The following is a 19777-nucleotide window of genomic DNA, read 5'->3' on the forward strand; positions in this document are numbered from 1 at the left end:
ATTCAGATCCTCGGTCCATTTTTTTTTTTTTTAATCAGGTTGCTTGATTTTTTTGTTGTTGCTGTTGAGTTGCAGGAGTTCTTCACATATTTTGATATTTACCCCTTATCCAATTAGGCTTTGCAAAAATCTTCTCCCATTCAGTAGGCTGCCTTTCTTTCTTTCTTTTTTTTTTTTAGGGAGGAGGAGAGAGAATCCTAAGCAGACTCCACACGCAGCATGAAGCCTGACGTGGGCCTTGATCTCACAACCCTGAGATCTCAACCTGAGCTAAAACCAAGAGTCAGATGCTAATCCGACTGAGCCACTCAAGCGCCCCTGGCTTTTTTGTTCTGATGATCTCTTCCGCCACGCAGAAGCTTTACTATTTGCTGTAACTCCATCTGTTTATGTGTGCTTTTGTTTCCTTCCCTTTAGAGACAGATCCTAAAAAACATGGCTTAGAGCAAGGCTGGGGAGCTCACCACTTGTGTTTTCCTCTGGAGGTTTTATGGTTTTAAGTCTTACATTCAAGTCTTTAATCCATTTTTTTGTGATTTGGCTTTTGTGTACCACTGTCGGGTTTTCCCAACCTCATTTACTGAAGGGACAGTCTTTCCTTCATTGTATATTCTTGGCTGCTTTGTCATGAATTCCCTGTCTATATGAGTATGAGCTTGAAGATGGGCTCTCAATTTGGTCCCATTGTCCTGTGTTTTTACCTGAATATTATATGGTTTTAATATAACTTTATAGTTTAGTTTGAAATCAGGGAGCTGGATACCTCCAGCTTTGTTCTTTTTACTCAAGACTGCCTTGGCTGTTCAGGGCCTTTGTGATTCTGTACAGATTTTAACATTATTTGTTTTAGTTCTGTGAAAAATGCCACTGGAATTTTGATAGGGATTACACTGAATCTGTACATGATTTTGGTGGTATGCACATTTCAACAATATTAATTCTTCCAAACCAGGAACACAGGAGGGCTTTCCATTTATTTGCCTCTTTCTCAGTTTTGTTCATCAGTGCCTTACAGTTTCCAGAGTACAGATCTTCTACCTCCTTGGTTAAATTTATTCCAAGGTATGGTATTCTTTTTGATGCAACTAAAATGGAATTGCTTTCTTAATTTTTCAGTCTGATAATTTGTTATTAATGTCTAGAAATACCACAGATTTCTGTCTTTTGATTTTGTATCCTGCTACTTCACTCATTTATCAGTTCTAACAGTTTGTGCGTGGTCTTTTGAGTTGTCTATATATAGTATGTCATTTGCAAATAATGACAGTTTTATTCTTTCTAATTCTTTCTAATTTCTAATTCTTTCTTTTTAATTGGAATTAGAAAAAGAAAGTTTTTCTTTTTCTTGCTTAATTCCTGTGGGCTAGACTTCTAATATACACTGAATAAAAGTGGCCAGACTAGGCATCCTTGTCTTGCTCCTGATCTCAGATGAAAAGCTTCCAGCTTTTCACCACTGAGTGTAATGTTGGCTGTGGACTTGTCATAGATAACCACCATCATTACGTTTAGGCAAATTCTCTCTACCCACTCGGTTGAGAATTTTTATCAGTTGAATTTTGTCAAGTGCATTTTCTACATCTATTGAGATGATCAACAAGATTTTAAATTTTTATTTATTTTCAACAGGATTTTTAAAAAGATTTGAACGATAGAGCATGAGAGCATATGTGGGGGGGGGGGGTGGGGCAGAGAAAGAGTGAGCAGCAGACTCCCCAATGAGCAGGGGGCCTGACTTGGAGGGTCGATCCCAGGACCCTGAGATCATGACCCAAGCCAAAGGCAGACACTTAATTGACTGAGCCACCCAGACCCCCTGATCAGCAGGATTTTTATCTTTCATTTCGTTAATGTGGTGTATTAGTTGATTGATTTGTGATGTCGAACCATCCTTGCATCACTGGAATAAATCCCTCCTGATTGTTGTAACTGATCCTTTTGATGTGCTGTTGAATTTGGTTTGTTAATATTTCACTGTAGATTTTTGTGTCAGTGTTCATCAGCGACACTGGCCTGCAATTTTTAGTGTGGATGCGTGGCATCCTTGTCTGGTTTTGATATCAGGGTAGTGATGGTCTCATAAAATGAGTTTGGAAGTAGTCCCTACTTTTGAATTTTTTGGAAGAGAGGAGGAGGACAAGGACAAGTATTTCATCTTCGAATGTTTGGCAGAATTACGAGTGATGCTTTCAGGACATGGGACTTAACGTGTATTGGTTTTGGTTTTAATTTGTAACCACTCTATTTTATTTTTTTTAAATCTCTTTGCCCAACAGGGGGCTCAAATTCACAACCAAGAGAGATCAAAGTGTTCTGTGTTCTACTAACTGAGAAAGCCAGGTTCTGGGCTTGGGAGGTTTTTGGTTTCTGATTCAATCTCCTAATAATTGGTCTACCCAGATTTTTTATTTCTTCATGATCCAGTCTTGGAAGAATGGTATTTACATATCTCTTACAGGCTGTCTGAATTACGTGTAGTAGTCTCCTATGAGCCTTTGTATTTCTGTGGTGTCTGCTGTAATTTCTCCTTTTTCATTTCTGATTAGCGACATCTCCCTTTTCTTGTTTAGTCTAGCTAAAGTTTTATAGTTTTATTTTTTTCAAAGAACCAACTTGTAGATCTTTTCTGCTGTTTTTAAATCTTTATTTATTTTCCACTCTGATCTCTATTACTTCTTTCCTTCACCTGACTTTGGGCTTCATTTGTTCTTCTTTTTCTAGTTCCTTCAGTTGTACAGTCAGACTGAGCTCTCTCTGGTTTCTTGAGGCAGGCCTGGGCTGCTAGGCCCTTTCCCCACCGAAGTGCTTTTGCTGCATCCTAAAGATTATGGCCTGTTTTATTTCTATTTTTGTTCATCTCTAGGTACTTTTAAAAAATTGCTCCCTTGCTTCTCTGAGGACCCACTCGTTGTTCGGTAGCAATTGTTTAATCTCTACGTTTTTGTTTTTCCAGTTTTCTTATAATTTCTAGTTTCATCCCACTGCAGTCAGAGAAAATGCCCAATAGGATTTCCGTCTTCTTACATTTATCAGGACTTGTTTCGTGGTCTAACATATGACCTCTCCGGAACAATGTTCCATGTGCACTTACTTAAGAAGAATGTGTATTCTGCTGGCTTTTGGGTGGAATGTTCTGCTTATGTCTGTTAAGCCCATCTGGTCTAATGTGTTGCTTAAGGCCAATGTGTCTCCTTATTCGTTTTCTGTCTGGACGATATCCATTGATGTAAGTGGGATATTAAAGTCCCTGACTATTGTATTGCTGTAAATTTCTCCCTTTAGCCCCATTAATATTTAAGTATCTTAGTGCTCGTACTTTGGGTGCATATATACTTAATATACGTTATGTTGTCTTGCTTAATGGACCCCTTTATCATTATGTAATGCCTTTCTTTGTCTCTTTTTAGTCTTTGTTTTAAAGTCTCTTTTTGTCGGCTAGGAGTATAGCTACACCAGCTTTCTTTTTATTTTCATTTGCATAAAACTTCTTTTTCCATCCTTTCATCTTTGGTCTGTACATTTTTTTTTCTCTTGAGAGAGAGACAGCACGGGTGAGAGAGGGAGGACTGGAGGGAGAGCGAGAATCTTAAGCTCCATACGCTGAGCGCGGAGCCTGATGCCAGACGTGGGGCTCGATCTCATGACCCTGAGATCATGACCTGACCCGAGGTCAAGATACAGACACTGAACTGACTGAGCCACCCAGGCGCTCCTGTATGTCCTTCCGTCTGAAGAATAAACTGTTTTGTCCTGAGCCTCCTCTTGTGGCTGCACACGACTGGTCGTCTCATAAAAGAACGCAAACCACACCTGTCGGCCGCTCAGGGCACGCGGTCCAGCTGAAGTCACGGGCCAGAGGGCAGAGCACGGACACCCCGCTCAGGGGAGTGTCTGCTACCTGCTGTTTGGGGTTATGTGAGGAGGAGAGGGAAGGGCTGGCTGGCACCCCCCCACCCCCAACACTCCCTCTGGGTGGCCGGGCAGCTAGAAACGTCCATGCACGTGGAGCGGGAGCCCCCTTACCCAGCAGGGCCGTGTTGTCCAAGAGCATCCTTCCCTTGTCTGCGGACTCCTCGGTGCAGACGTCCCCGACCAGCAGCAGCTCGATGGCCTCCTGCTTCAGCCCATCAAAGAAGTTGGACTGGATAGTGCGAGACACGGACCGAGCCCCATCCTTCAGCTTCCCCACCTGCCACGGGCCAGACCAGAGGCCATGAGAGGGATCCACGCAGGCCCTCCCTCTCTCCCTGCGGTCTCCCCCTACCTTGGCCTTCCCTTCCAGGGCCCGGCTGCCCGTGAACATCTTGCTAAGGCTGTGCCCGTTCAGAGACCACATGGCTTTGAAGGACTCCACGAAGCGGTCCGCGATGGGCTTTGAGTTCAGACCCAGGCTCTCGAGCTGCAGATGAAGGACCTGATGACAAGGCAGGGACAGATGTCACCATCTTCCCACCTGGAAGCTCCCACCACCCACAGCTGCTTCGGGTCTGCGTCACCAGGCACGATCCCCGTGAATCCCTTGTTTGGCAGACCGTGGATCACCCTGTGCTCCTCCAGAGAACGGGCCTCCTGGCAGCAAAGAGTGGGGCTTCCAACCACCACTCACCCAACCGGAGGCAACCTGGTCTTCACCGTGCCGGCAGACCTCCTCTGCGCCCCTTCCTCGTGACCTCCTCCCCCATGCCCAGCCCCGACCACCAGAGGGATGAATGAGAGCAATCAGGGACAGCCTGGGAGCCGGCGGTGACCCCACCCCTCCCCCCAGCCGTGAGCCAGGAGAGGTCAGCCAGGCACTGGGCCGGTAGGCAGACTCAGGTCTCCCTCCTGGGCATCAAATTCTGCCACATCTGAGCCTGCCTCACACTGCCCTCGCCCAGCTGGATATTCACAGCAATCACTACACAGAACCACTGTTTCTCAAGGTGGCACCAGGCTCCCCTGGGCGACCATGTCCGGAGTGCATTCCACAAAGTGCGCGTACAAATAAGGCAAAGGCATCGCGCAGTACGGGCAAGGCAGCTGCCCTGGCATCTGCCCCACGTTCCCCCCGTTCCCCCCGTTAATAGGCTAGCCCAGTGATGTCCCCTCATCTTGCCGATGGAGGCACAGGACGTGACCCAGGTGGCCCAAGGGCCCTCGCACGGTAGGGACAGACCTCGAGTGCTATGAAGCTCTGCACTGTGTTGGTTCGGTCCAGGCAGTCAAGACAGTTCATCCGCAGAGTGCCTTTCTGAAAACTTAGGGGGACAAGAAATGCAAATGGTTACAAGCTGTTGAAGGAACAAAGCCCACAGCACGATGGCCTACGTTTGACTGCAGGTCTCCGGGAAAACTGGGGCCGACCCTTGCCTACTCTGGTAGCCGGCCAGGATCCCCAGTGCACACCTGAGGGACCCCAGCACGGCTGGAGCGGCACGCACACCCGGGTCGTTATAAAACATGCCGATTCTCATTGTTCGCCATAGTTATGTCTACACAGGGGCCACGACCAATCAGCGAGTTGAGGGGCACCTGGGTGGCTCAGTGGGTGAAGCATCCACCTCTTGGTTTCGGCTGAGGTCATGAGATCATGACCTCAGGGTCGTGAGACTGAACCCCGCGCGGGGCTCCTTCTGCCCCTCCCTCCCTGCTCTATGTCGCAAATAAATAAGTAAATCTTAAAAAAGAAAAAAACAATTAGCGACCTGAACCATTAGCAGATTAGCACAGACTGAACTACTGCTCCCAGGGGAAACTGAGGGTCGGGTTCCTACAAGCCTCTGCTCTCTCACATTTTCCCCAACTGCACGACACATAACCCTGTTATATGGGCGTTTCTATTCAAAGGCACTTTAACACAGATCGCTGCTTAACGCGGACTCCGAGCCAGCTGCGCTGAGAGCTGCGCCAAGCTTCTCCGCCCCCGTCGGACACAGCACGGCCGCCTCGGGCTTGGGAACACCGGCCAGCTCGTGGCACTACACTGGGGGGGAGGGGGCATTTTAAACAGTGAAATAGCCAATAAAATGCACAAAGCTATGACCCCGGGGCACCACACAGACCACAAAAAGGACACTCGATCTAGGAGAGTCGAAACCAAAAGGCAGGCGTTGCTTTGCTCCCCCTTGGCTGGGAACAGGGTGAACTCAGGGACTCAAATTTCTCACAGCTCGTCTGTCCATGACCCTGAAAGGGCCATGAGTGTTGATTTGGGGTGACAAATCGGTGTTAGCGATGGGCCAATTTGCAAACATAAAATTTGAAGAACAAGGATTGACTGCATTGTGATTTGAGAGAAGCGGGTTCCTTTCTCTGCTCAGCGCTGAGCAGGAAAATCCCAACCCCAGGCTCCTCGGGCCACGGGGCTGGCGCTAGCTGTCCCTCTTCGCTCTCGTGGGCTTTCACCAGTTCGGACAGTAAGTTCTGTGGTTCCCAGAGCTCCACGGTTTCACCTGGTCCCCGTATTTATCATTTATTTTGCCAGAAAACTTGGCCATCCAGTCACCAAATTCACGAGCATGGTCTGAAGGCAGGAAGGGGAAGAAGGCACTGGAAGCCGGGATCCCCCCCAAGCCTGACCCTGTGGCCCCAGAGACCACAAGTGCAGCTGCACAGCGGGGGAGCGGGGAGGAGCCAGGCGGAGGCAGACTCACCGTGGACTTACATTCTCGCCCTTGGTGAACACGTCAAAGTCATCCCAGTGCAGCTTCAGCTGCGGCCTCAACAAGTTCTCCAGTTTCTCTAGCTTCCCACCTTTGGCAAACTGATGGAAGTCGAAGTTGATCATAGGCGTGTCGCTGGCGTGGCAAGAGGCCCAGAGCAACTTCTGAAAGTGGAGAGGGAGAGGGTGGCCAGGGAGCGAGGGCGGGGACGCGGCAAACCTCTGGTGGCCGGAGTCGGCGTGGGGGGGGCTAACCGCGCCGCCTAGGGCCCAAGCTCCGGGTTGAAGTCACGTGGGGGACCGAGCTGTTCACGCGCCCCGACCCTGAAACGGAAGGACAGAGCCTCGGAGCGCAGCACTGCAAAGAGCATCCTGCCCGCAGCAGGGCAGGGGGCCAGCCCGGGCCGAAGACAGCCGGGGCGGCCGTGGCTCCCCGGCTCGCAGCTCTGAACTGACATCACCCCCGCCCCTGCAGGGCTCCTGGGAGGGCGCCAAGGAGGGAAGGACCACAGTGTTCACAGACCCCCAAATGCCATGGGCCTCTCAGGGACGGGGCAGCCCAGAGGGTGGGGGCTCATAATCCAGCTCCCCGTTGCCAGGTAACCGGTGCCACCCAGGCAAGCGTCAGCCTCAGGCGGGTGTGCTCCTGGGTGCCCCATCCTCCCACCAGGGTCCTCTGGGGCCCCATGAGGGGAGGTGCCGGACACACGGCCCCGTGAGATGGCAGGAAGGGGTGACGCGGGGTCAGGGCCAGCAGGCCCAGGCCGGCGCAAGACCTGGGGGGAAGCGAGGCCAGAGATGGGGGTACGTGGCAGGGGCTCCAGGCAGCTTGGGGATCCTGACGGAGGCCTCCCGCCAACACAAGGAACCTCTGGGGCACTCCAGAGCGCTCTCAGGAGCCCTGGGGTAGAAACTGGGCCAGCAGCCTCCCCCGGCACCCAGCCTCAGGCCCAACCCACCCTGATCCTCCCACATAGCTTCAGGTTCGACTTGTCCAGAGAGTCCATGAACTTGAAAAACTGGAAGAGCGTTGGGCCCTCTGGTCCCTGCAACTCAAAGTGCCCGCCACTGGGAGCCAGAACACCAGCCAGTGCCTGGAGGTGGCCGTCGGAGAGCCTTGCCAGATAAAAGCAGCCAGCCGAGCTGAGTGGGGTCCCCTTCGCCCCTTCGTGATGACACAGTTTGGAGGGAGCACCTTGTCGGGCTGTGACTGAGGTCCGTGGGTGGGCTGCTGGGGCAGGGAGCTCAGGGCCGAGGGAGCCGCCGCTCGGTGGGACCTCAGCGGGTTTCCTCTAGGCGGCATCCGCCGCCTCCCTGCCCAGCAGCTTGCCCTTCCCCTGGGTCACAGGACCCCTGCCGCCTCCTGGCCCCCTCGGGACAAAGAGCCCGTCCACAGGGTGCACCGCTGCTGGCTGACGGGGGCTGCACTCTCCAGCACTCAAGACATAAAGGGAAAAGAGGTTCTGTTCTTTCCTTCTTTTCCCTTAATATAAGCCGTCATCGTTGCTGCCAAGATGGTTGGGAGGGAGAGACTCAGCAAGCTGCCTGCCAACAGCAACAAACCCAACAGGGAAAGCAGGTCTGGCCAGACGAACTTGGCCACCAGGGAGTCTGCTCTGCGCACATGGCCTCTCTGCGCAGAGCGGAAGGGGCACCTGGTGGGCTCAGCTCCGGCCGGCCGGAGGTCAGTAGTCAGGGGGGCAGCAAGCACTGCTTCCTGAGAGCCAAGGTCCGCCTGCACTCTCCCCGGAAGGGGCTTCCTGGACTGTAGAACCACCAGAGGGCTCCTCTCCATTAAGCGGGAGACACGGGCCCCTGGGAAAGGAACTTGGACATTGCCCATAGCTCCTTCTGGAGCCGTGCATCTAGCAGAGACCCTTGGGAGATCAGGGAGAGGCCCGGGTGAGGTGGGCGGAGCTGTCCCCTCAGCTCCCCGGCTCCTTCCCTGTCTGCCCCCCACTGCCTCTGCACACCCCCAACCCCTGAAAGTGCCGAGAGAGGCCACAGGGAGCCCACGGGGAGCTGGGCACAGGGAGCTGCTCCCTGGGGCAGCCCAGACAGGGATGGAGATTTGAAGGCTGACGTCAGCGGGAGGAAACCTCGTTAAGGTTCCTGCCTTAAACTGAGCAGGAGCTCTGAGGGACGGCGCCAGGCCAAGGGCGCTGCAGGTGTTTCGGTGAGTGCGCCAGGAGGCAGAGCCAGACCAAGAAAGGAAGAGAGCTCAGGCTCCCTGAGCGGTCAGGACCGCGGGGCGAAGCCCACGTGTGTGTGTGCATGTGCGCGCGCGTGTGTGTGCATGTGCGCGCGCGTGTGTGTGTCCCCAAGACAACCAGGGAGGGAGCCGGGCTCTCCTGAGCCCTGCAAGCCCCAGAGGGAGCCCTGGAGGTGGAGGATGCTGTGTTGGAGCACATTCTCCGTCAGCTCACAAAAATTAAATTTTGTACCTCAGGAGCCCAAATCACCTCATGCAACAGAGCTGGTGGGAAAGAGCCCCCCAGGCGCGGTGACAGCAGTGCCCTTCCCAGTCCTGCAGGGAAGCGTGCCTCTGTGCGGGGCCGTCCTGCCCCTCACCCACCGCCACCCGCCCCACCGGGCCTGAAAAGCAGCACAGCAGCATTTACCTTGAAGGCTCTGTTGAGCACCTCCTCTCCGCCTCTGCTCCCCAGCAGGTTCACGACCACTTGCTTCCCATACTGCTCCTTCAGCAGCACCATATGCCTGCAAAGGCACAGGCCAGCACGTGACCCCTTGTTGCCAGCGCACAGACTGCCACTCCACCCTTGAGGGCATGGGGCACAGGAAGGACCTGTTTGGCACCAGAGGTCCAGGTGGAGATGTTCCCCGAGACCCAAATTGGTTGGGGGTGGAGGGGAGACCACCACTCTCTCCCAGCCACCAACCCCAAGGTCAGGGAAAGCGTGGCAACAGCCTGTTTGCATGCAAGGCTCAGGTCAAGAATAATTCACAGCACATCAGACTTCTACATAAGTGTAACATCAGATGACGGACATGCCAGACTTTCTGTAAAATACCACCGTTAAATCCAGAACAGCTAACCTGGCCCTTTATTAACGGGGTCCAAGAAGCGCAACACGCGTGTTTCTGAAATACATCTCTAATTTCACTTGGGACCTTCTTTCTTGAAGCTAGAAAAGCTTGTAGGAGGATTGTTAACCTCAGTGTCTGTTATCTAAGTGCCGTATTTCATTATGAGTAATTACGTGTGATCCAGGCAAGAAGGCACGGTAAAATTTCAGACTTTAGGTATGTCCTGCCCAGAGGTCAGACAGAGGGAGCCGGAGGGCAGGCTCTGCTCTGGGGCAAGTCTGAGCTGCCCAGCTCTGCCGGTCACTGAGTGAGCCCTATGACTTGGGGGTGAAATGCAAGCCACCTGCCACAATGAAGCTTATTAGAAATAAGGCTGATGCGTGACCCTGTGTCTCAATGGGTTCCAAACCCAGAGCTGGACGAGAAACAATGTGGCCCATCACACCAGCCCCAAGCACCCTTGACCAGATTTTCCATCCCTTCTGAGCTACTCCTTTGTCTGTACCATAAAGCTCATGCTCCTCCTATAAAAGACGGTTTTGAGGGCTAAAAAGACAAAAGGGACAAGTCAGGGCTTGGTACAGGAGAGCTGGTTTTCCTTTCCTTCCTTTTAAAAAATTTTTATTTCCTTGAGAGAGAGAGAGAGAGCGTGCACAGAGGCAGAGGGACAAGCAGGCTCCCCACTGAGCAGGGAGCCTGACTGGGGCTCAATCCCAGGACCCCGGGATCATGACCTGAGCTGAAGGCAGGCACTTACCTGACTGAGCCACCCAGGTGCCCCACTTTCCTTCCTTTTAATTTTAAAATGAGATAATACACTTACTAGTGACACACTAAGACTCAACTCAGGGCTCCCGGGGGGATGTTGGAGCCCACCCTGAAGCCGGCGAGACCAAGCCGAGTCTCCGTGCTCTGGGCATCTGGGTCCTTCTCCTGCCTGTCCATCTATTACTGTGGTGCAGAGCTCCCTGGAGAACCAGGGAGGGGCTTTCTAGGGCATGTGGAGTCGGGCAGGCAGGGTGTAACAGAGCAGCCAGCAGGGAAAGGCACCCTAGCGTCCACCCTGGGACCGCAGAGGCAAGCAGCTCCGCACAAAGGGAGGGAGGAAGGGGAGGGCAGGATCCTGCCCAAGTGAGACCCAGGCGCCGCCCCCCACGAGAGGTTAACACTGCCATCCAAAGGTTAACACTACCAGCGAGACGAGGTCCTCCTCAGGTCAGCACAGCCAAGGCCTGCTCAGGGCATCTCCGCCCCGCCCCACACCCCGCACAGCAGGTGGAGGAGAGGAAACAGGGAACATCCCAGGGAACGGAACAGCCCTGGCCACAGGTGTTCTGTGTGCACACGAACTACCCAGGGAAAGCGGTTTTGTGGGGATGGGTTGAGGGATTTATTTTAGACCAAACACATCAAAGAAGGGAGAAATTCCTGAGAGTCCCCTGATGTCCCAGAGATGGGGGCACCCCTCCAGGGGTGGGCACCCCCTCAGTGGCTCTGCTGGAGAAGCACGTGCCCGCACTCCCACCCGTCAGTGAAATGAGCGCACTGGGGCAGCACCCAACGGGAGGCCCCAGGAGAGAGAGCCTATCCTCTCTGGGCACGCACTGTGCACTAACAGGATTCAAAAATGTTTACATCGGTGTAAACATTCTTAAAATGTGTGTATTTTTAAAAAGCTCATCACGAAGCTTTTGAAACCAGCCAAGCATGCATGTCCTTTCCTTCCACTGCGGTCAGCTGGGGAGGAATCTTGTTTTCAATTTCCTAAGGACATTTAAGGCAGCTCAAAGTCTCCTTCAACAACTCCATATACACAATGCACAGAACACATGAACAGTCCTGAACACAGGCAAGAGCATGTTCAAGTGCACACACAACCCTCTTTAGAGTGACAGCCCACTAATGATGATGTGCTAATTCACGGTCACACGCTGCCACTGCTAGTCTGCGACACAAAGGAAGGACGCGTGTGGATTTAACGTCCAAATCAAGCTTCAGGCAAAATGACTAATACCCTTTAAAAAAAAAATCACTCTTGAAATTTTTACGACATTCACTAATTTTTAAAATTAGTATTCAGGTTAAACATGCAAATATTTTAAGAAGCGATTAACTATGTCAAATACGAGTTACTGTTTAGTTGACCGATGGCTTTTCTTAAGAAAGTTCTGTAACAGGAAATGCATAATGGTCTAGTTTGTGGTTCAGAAAATGAACTGTGTATCTGCCAAATGGTCTTCTAGAATGATACATGAAAATCTAGCAGTGAAATCTTTAGTAGTGGGAATTGGAAGTTAACACTACTTTTACTTCTCACTTTATACCTTTCTAGACTATGACTTTTTAAGTCTGGGAGTATATTGCTTTTAAAAGAAAAATAAGCAGTCACAAATATCCTATGATTTATGTTATCCCTTGTTAACTAGGACAAAGGAATAAAGCTTCATTAAAGAACAGGCTGGTAAGATAAAATAACTGCCAAGGGTCACCTCAGTGACCTCAGGAAAACCTGAGAGCCACTAAAAAATTCCATTTTGTAAATTCCCCTCTTGCCCAAAGAACCAAAGTAAAAGGCAGAGGCAGGGCCAGGATTTGGGGTCCTCCCCCTCCCACTGTCCCATCTGGTTGGCGGAAGACTCCTAAAAGGATGGGGGGCTTAGGGTGGTGTCAGACAACCCTACCTGTCGAAAGCAGGGGCATTGGCTTCGAGGCCTCTGTTGAGTCTCAGATGATGAGAGCCAACCTAAAGCAAAGAGAAATAGCACTAGTGATTCCTCCTGCTCCGTGAACCCAGGAAGGGATGGTGCTCTCCACCCCCTTTGCTGCCAGCCAGGCTCCCCTTCTGTGGCACATTCACAGATCTGGAAGGCTGGCTTTGAACTCAGGTCCCAAAGCCTGAGTCTGGCTCTGAAGCAGGCTTTCCTAACAGCTGTGTGGGTCCCGTGCTGGCTGGAATTCTTCCAAAGGCAGAAGAGAAACTTCAGGGTCAGCCCACGAGGTCCACGTCAGATCGGGAGACTTTTCCACAGTGCAGAGGTGAACGCCAGCCAACCAGGGGGAGAGGAACCACTTCTCAGCCTCCTCTGCAAGTCTGGGGACCTTGACCACCCCTAAAATCTGAGTTATGGCTACCTGCAAACTAATCTGCCTTATGTTTCAAACTACCTATTGAACATCAAAAGTTTAAAAGACAAAACTACATGGTGGTATTGGGGCTAGCTCGAAAAGGCTCTCCCTGGATGAATCTGGGACAGTGTGAACACTGAACTGTAAGGGACAGTAATGGATTATGATCAGATAAATGAGATAGGAACTCATAAACCTCTACAGACGAGAGCCGGCTGGTGCATGAACGGACAGATGAGTGGCACAGAGGTGGGCTGGTGGACGGGGCAAAGGGAGAGGTTCTTCCTTGCGGAACACTGATCGATAAATGTGGAGACGGTGGTGGAAAAATCACCATGTTACAACCATCATAGTAAAGAACGGTTCAGCAAAAATCACCTGTTGATCATAAACATTCAAGAGAGTTTGATGGTCTGGGTCTTCCGTAGACGCTTATCAGCTGAAAAGGAAGACATATTAACTATAAAGAAAGAAACAGAGCAGCTCCGTCCTGAGTGATGAAAAGTAACATCATTAATGAGGGAACACGTGGGACAGAGATGGGACACCCCGACAAGAATGGGGTCGTGTCAAAGATCCACACCCTGAACCTGATCGTAATAAAACACCTGGAAACCCTCACATGAGGCACCTTCGATTTAAAGAAAGAGAAGACCAGCATCCTCCCAAAATGTCAATGCCCAAGAGCCAGAAGGCAGAGGAAAGGCTCCGGATCAAAGCAGACTAGAGACGTGATAACGAGAGGCAGGCAGGGCAGGATTGCATCCTGGATCCCTGACCGAAGGGGGAAAGGTGACAGGCAGCATGGGGTCAATGGATAAATCCGGCCTGTGGACCGCAGGTGAGTTTGGAGCACCGTGCCACACCTGCTGACCGTGCACCTGTCCCGTGCTGATGCAAGAGAACACACCTGCTTTCAGGAAAAACGTCCTGACATATTAAGTAAGGACGCATGATACACACAGCCCAACCACCAGGAGTTTAGGAAGGAGCGGATGGCATGTGTGTGGGCAGCAAGGGGTTTGTGTCCCATGAATCTTGGGACAGGATGCATGGGAGTTTCCCTATGTTCCTACAACTTCTCTGCAGGTCTGGAATGATTTTAAGAAAGAACGTTCTTGAAGAGTATTGTTCAGCTCTGCTGGTTATGGGGCATCATAAACGCGGCATCATGGGGCTCGTCCACACCATTGAGCATCCCTGCCGGGTGTGGACCGAGTGTTATCTACAAGTCTTCCCGCCACACGTCACACATCCGTCCATCTTCATGCCTGGGAAAAAGCCAGTCTAGACGATGGGCTTCTCAGCAACAGACTTAGAGATCCTGGGGTTAGGCATGTCCATCTAAATAATTCCACAAAGTCCCACGTCCTTTTAGGTCCTAAGACGCCTTGGGAATCCCTAGGAGAAGCTCCAGCAGTCGTCTTCAGCCCGCTGCCGGGCTTACTCTGGGCTCCTGCTCCCAAAGGCACGGACCCCTGGCTGAGGACATGCGAGACTTCACCGCCCAGACCCGGGCCGCGCCCCGCGAAGACTGCTGTCCCCCAAGCTCCGCGCCCCGTCAGCTCCTGTCTTCTGAGCTCATGAGGTGGGTGCTGGCAGGAAGTGGCCCTCGTTCCTCTGAGCCACCGTGTGTGAGATCCCCGAGGGCTGAAGCCCAAGATGGGGGGCTGCTTGCTGCGGTCAGCCCGTCCGTCAGTGACAGTCTGCCCTGGAACCTTCCCAGGAGAAGGCATAAGGGGAGAGTGGACAGACAGCGGGTCAAGGCTCAGAGCCTGGTGTTTAGTCGTGACAAGTTCTATGACTGGACACGTCAGCCTCCTCCCTCATCACAACCCAGAGCTGCTTCTTCTACAAGCAGGAAAAGATCCCAGACACAGACAACTGGATGCTGCGATTTAATTGGGAGAACAGGCAACCCTGGTATCAGGTGTTTTGTAAGCTACCCAGTGCAGCCAAGATGGGGTGCCTCCCCCCCAGCAGCTCCCACAGTAAAATGCAAACTCCTCAGCCTCACACACAAAGCCTGGTCTCCATCTGGCCCTTGCCTGGCCTTCCGGTCTGACGCCTGCCCATAACCGCCATGCCTCGGGCTGCAAGCAGCTTAGCCTCGCCACTCCCGGGTCACACTGTGAGCACTGGGCCACCCCGCCTGTGTGTGGGGTCCCCTCTGCGGCTCCCTTCCCTACCCGATGCAGCCCCATCCCTCCCAACTGGGAGTCTCGGCTGCCCCAGGGATCTGGGCCTCCTCCCTCCGGGGCTCTCCTCACACCACCCCACTGTGACCTGTCTCCTCCTCCCGAAGGCACGGGCTGTGACGTAAAGTGCCCCCATGTACCCACAGGTGCTCAGTGAGTGTCTGTGGGACGGACGAAAGGCTTGTTCTGAGGGCGAGGTGACGAGACACCTGGGAGCCTGGTCCTTGGGCCTCATCTTGACAGAGAGAACGTGGACACTGTCCCACCTCACAGGCCTCATGGAGACGGCAACGCTCACTCCGGAGAGCCATGCTTTCCCAATGCAACCTGTGTTCTCGTCTCCTAGATGGTAGAATGTACGTTGATGACATTAACAGCTACCACTTGTGTGCCCTCCGGGTTCTGGAAACTGCGCTGAATTCGACTATGCGCCGTGACAGCTCATCTTCCCCATAACCCCAGGAGGTCGACTGTTAACTGTTAACGTCAGAAGAGTCAACTAAGGCTTAGCAAAGATAGGAACTTCTCAGACTTGTGGGGTTTTGTTTTGTTTTTTGTTTTGATAAGAACCTTTTTCTGAGATAAAAACTTGTCAAAAGAATACGGTTCCTAAGTGAGGGAGCCGGAACTTGAACTAGAACCAGGTCCTGTCACCGCGAAGCTTGTGCTCTGAGTCACAGGAGAAGCTTCCCGGCGATCGGGATCCTTCTGGCAGCGGCTGCGGGCAAACACGGGAGCGGGCGCGAACACAGACCCGGACCCACGGTGCGCACGCGGCTCTATTCCAGATTCGGGTCACTTGCCTTAGAAGGATCTTTCCCTCACCCCAACGTCTTATTTTTGAAACTGTTGTGCTACAAGCCATCTCACATCCTTTTGGGGACCAAAAAAAAAAAAAAAAAAAAAAAAATCATGCCCACACAAAGGAGCACATCAAGGGCCTTGTACCCAAGAGCCTGGTAACAGTGCGACAGGGAGGGGGCGAGTGTGGACAAGGTGGGAGCAGCGGAGGGACTAGTCTACCTTGCAACCTCCTCCGGCTGCTGACGTCATAGGACGCTTCAAACAGAGACCTCAATCACCTTGGCAAGACCCATCTGCACACACATGTGACAGGCGAGGAAGATTCCACGGACCACAAGTATACAGAAAATATACTCTCGCTAACCATACCAGGAGAGCAATTAGCTTTAAGTGTAAGATTTCAGTGTGGCTATTTATAAACTGCAAAGCTGTTTACATGGTAAAGAGGAAATTATGGAAGGTCCACGGTGGCTCAAAGTGGCGTCAGGATCCAGGAGCCCGTAGGGAAGGCATTGCTGCCGTGGAAACGTGCAGACAAGTCATCGTCCCAAGTCCTCTCTGCCTGTCCCCACTCCTATGCCCTATCTCCAGCAGGGCGCCTTGGTTCCCGGGGGAGCCCCCAGAGGGTGCAACACTGCAACTTAAGATGCTAGCTATCGGCCTAAAAATCTGGGCATTTTTCATTTAACGTAAGTAAAGGAGGAGGGGAGGAAAGCCACCAGAATCAGTCCTCGGGCTCGCCATGCATAGTTCCGGGAGGAGGGGGACTGCACACCGTCGCCGAGAGCTGCCCTCCTGGTCACCCTGTGAAGAGGACCCAATCTCTCTTTGATGGTGGATACGGTTTCAGAGGATAAGCATGGGTACGAGACCCAAAGGTTAGCAAATCCTTTGTAAGATTAATGAACACCAAAGCCTTTGCAAACTTATTTTGAAGAAACCACGGTGGTTCTAGGGAAGCGAGTGTGATGAATCTAGAAGGTGCCACAGCTGTCAAAAAGCGAGCCCCCAGGACCCCCTCGGAGGCTGCCCGGGTCGGGTTGAAGGGCAGCTGTTGCAAGGCAGGGTCAGGCGGCATCAAGTGGGTCAAGCTGGGGACTGAAATTAAAGACGGGAACGACAGACCAGTTTGCTTTGTTTTGGGAAGAGGGAGACCAGAACACGGGGAGTCCTAGGAATGGGGTGGAAGATGACAAAGGGCTGGAAGGCCTCGGACAAGACACAAGGGAGAGAAGAACCTTCTTGAAGGTCTGGGGAATCAGAGTCACTCTGACGCATCCCCCGTCACACCCCGCAGACAGCCAGCCTGTAAGGCAAGGAGGAGCCCGTGGGCAATCTCAAGGTCAGTGTTGGGGGTTAGAAGGACCCGGAACTGGACGCAGGGGCAAAGGAGATGAATTTCAAAGGCTCCTTCCCAATTCCAAGACTATCAGGACCACCCCCATTTCTGGATTTCTTAAAATCTTCATGTGAAACCTTTGTTTCCTGCTTCCTTTTTATCCCCTCCTTACTTGATGTTTGCTTTTTATTCTTCTAAATACACAGCTCCAGAACTTCCAGAAGGAAAACTCCAAACCTAAAGAAAATCAAGTTTCAGAAACCCTCTTTGGAATGTCTCCAATGGGTAAATCATACTATAGAGACAGAAAGTAGAATGACAGTTGCTTTGGCCTCCAGGAGAGCTGGGAGGGCCCGGGGAGGGGTGACAGCCAGTGGGGACAGGGTTCGTAGCGGTGATAAACCCTGTAAAGTTAGTCACAGTGATGGTTCCATGACTCTGTAAATGCACCAAAAACCGCTGAACTGTACCTTTAAATGGGTGTAGGTTATGGTATGTAAATTAGATCACAATAAAGCCATTTAGAAAAACTGTCTTGGGATGAGCTCCAGAATCATCTTCGCCCTCCTAATCAGGCTCGGGGTGTCTATGCCATCACGTAACGCCACCAACTGTCCTCACACATCTTAGTCATTCCTTTCTGATGGGAAGACTGAAGCCCAGAGAAGCTTCTCCCTCCCCCAGAAGTGAGACCCCCAGGAGACCCGCACGCCTCCACTTCTCTCCAAGAGCTGGTATGTTTCCTTATCAAGCCTGCCCATGGCACAACGATGGCCACGGGGTCAAGTCAAGGGCCAGGGAAAGACCCGGTGGTGTCAAACACCCCCCAACCCCCCCGGCAGACGGCCCTGAGCCTCCAACTGCCATCACACAGCGTAAGAGGAGCCCAAGCCACAGAGGCCTAGGCGGGGAGGCCTCCCGGGCGCACAGACAACCATTTCGGCCAGAGGGGAAGATCTGGGGTCAACGCTGAGGAACCTCAGACCCACTCCGCCCATGACCTGCGGGGAAGGAGCTCGCAAACAAGACAGTGCCTGGGTTCACGGACAACAAACGTGTCCTTGGAACGTGGTACCACGCCCTGAATGCTCCCCGGGAGAAAAAATGTCAAATACTCTGGCACAGGCCAGAGTCCTGTTTTAGACCGCAAGGTGTATTTTTAGAAATCAGGGGAAAGTTCCATGCCATTCTCACGTGTCCCCACAGCAGGGACCTCTGGCCATCGAACCTGCTGTATGGCCCCTAGGGCCCGAAAACCTCTCAAAGCCCCGTGGGACAGTCACAGCTCTCAAAACACATCTTTGGCCGTGTTCCCAATACACTGAACTTGGGGGCTAACAAAGTCATTCTACTCAATTATGCGATGTGGCTCGCTTCTCAGCAACGGCCCCCCTTCCCAAGTCACGGGCATCTACAGCAAGTTCAGGGTCAGAAAATCAGATACAACGTATACATTTCAGTATCTAAACAGAGGTACACACACACACACACACACACACACATGTGCACACTTCGGCAGCTCAGCTCAACCCACCGGAGCAATGAACTGAGAAATTGAAGGAAACACGATTAAAAGAAACAAACCACAGTTGTTCAGAAGAGAGAAGTAGGTGACTTACTTTTCTCATTACCTACCTGAAGCCCTGGCTGCTCCCAAAACAGCGGAACGGAGCCTCTGATCTGGACAAAAGATGACACTCCGTCATCCATGTAAATCGTCTGCACCGCAAGGAAACATAAAGGGAAAGTATTTCTCAATGAAACCGAATGTCCTGGGGCCGGGTAACGGGATCTGGCCGCCTGAGACCCGACACCAGCCCGAATGAAGAGCAGGCAGCAGACTTCTGCGCCCTCTGCTCCCCTGGCCAGCCTGGCCTCACTGCTCCCTGACCCACAGGCCAGCCCCGTGTGCTCACGGGCGTGCTGGCGACTGACCAGCCTCCGAGGAGTCTGCGGCGGGCACGGGGCCTCGGGGGGAGCCACAGCTGCCCGGGACTAAGGAAGGCCAGCAACACCTCCCCGCTGCCGCGCAGGGACGGAGGCAAATGTGCTCTGGAATTTAACTAAGACCTTCCTCAGAGCCTTCTGTTTTCACCTCGTCAACTAGCTGAGCAGCAGAGAACAACTGGAAAGAGTTGGATGAAACCAACAAGCGATGGCCAAAAGACCTGGGTGACCCCACGAGTCCCGGAGTCTGCCCTGGACACTGCAGGCCAGGACTTGACTTGAACTAGCAGTCGCTGCTGGCCGTGTGATGCCGTGTTCTTAAACCCGCCACGAAGTCAACATACACAGCACAGCTTTCATAGGGTTCCAGGGGGCGGGGAGCGCAGCGGGCTCCTGCCTGGAAGCAGGGGATACTCACCGGCTAAAGAACGGATCTCCTGCCCCCCCTACCACACACCGTTATTTTGGGGGGTACCAGCTCCTCTGCCTGCAGGTCCCTCCCAACACTGTATGCAAGGGAGCATTACAGGGACAAGAAGTGCAGTGCTGAGAGCATCACGAGGGGAAGCTGCTGGGCTGATCAGACACACGGCCCTTTATCTGAGTAATTCTACCCTGGCCTGGCAGGGCCAGTCTGGGCAGCGCTGCCGATCCTTTCCATCTCTTACCAGCCTG

General features: G+C 52.4%; 1 protein-coding gene across 4 annotated transcripts in view; it reads right to left on the minus strand.

The window, feature by feature from the left end:
* SYNJ2 (synaptojanin 2) overlaps nt 1-19777 on the minus strand; it is a 93516-nt gene that overhangs the window by 28103 nt on the left and 45636 nt on the right. For all 4 annotated transcript variants that reach the window (XM_082729569.1, XM_082729568.1, XM_082729571.1 and 1 more), the window contains exons 5-11: nt 18791-18874; nt 12370-12431; nt 9262-9358; nt 6633-6805; nt 5156-5237; nt 4265-4414; nt 4024-4189 (exon numbers count right to left, since the gene is read on the minus strand). In XM_082729569.1, coding sequence (XP_082585695.1) covers nt 4024-4189; nt 4265-4414; nt 5156-5237; nt 6633-6805; nt 9262-9358; nt 12370-12431; nt 18791-18874 — 814 coding nt within the window. The remainder of the gene's footprint in view (nt 1-4023; nt 4190-4264; nt 4415-5155; nt 5238-6632; nt 6806-9261; nt 9359-12369; nt 12432-18790; nt 18875-19777) is intronic.

The sequence above is a fragment of the Mustela nivalis genome (genome assembly GCF_964662115.1).
Source record: "Mustela nivalis genome assembly, chromosome: 5".
Taxonomy (NCBI): Eukaryota; Metazoa; Chordata; class Mammalia; order Carnivora; family Mustelidae; genus Mustela; species Mustela nivalis.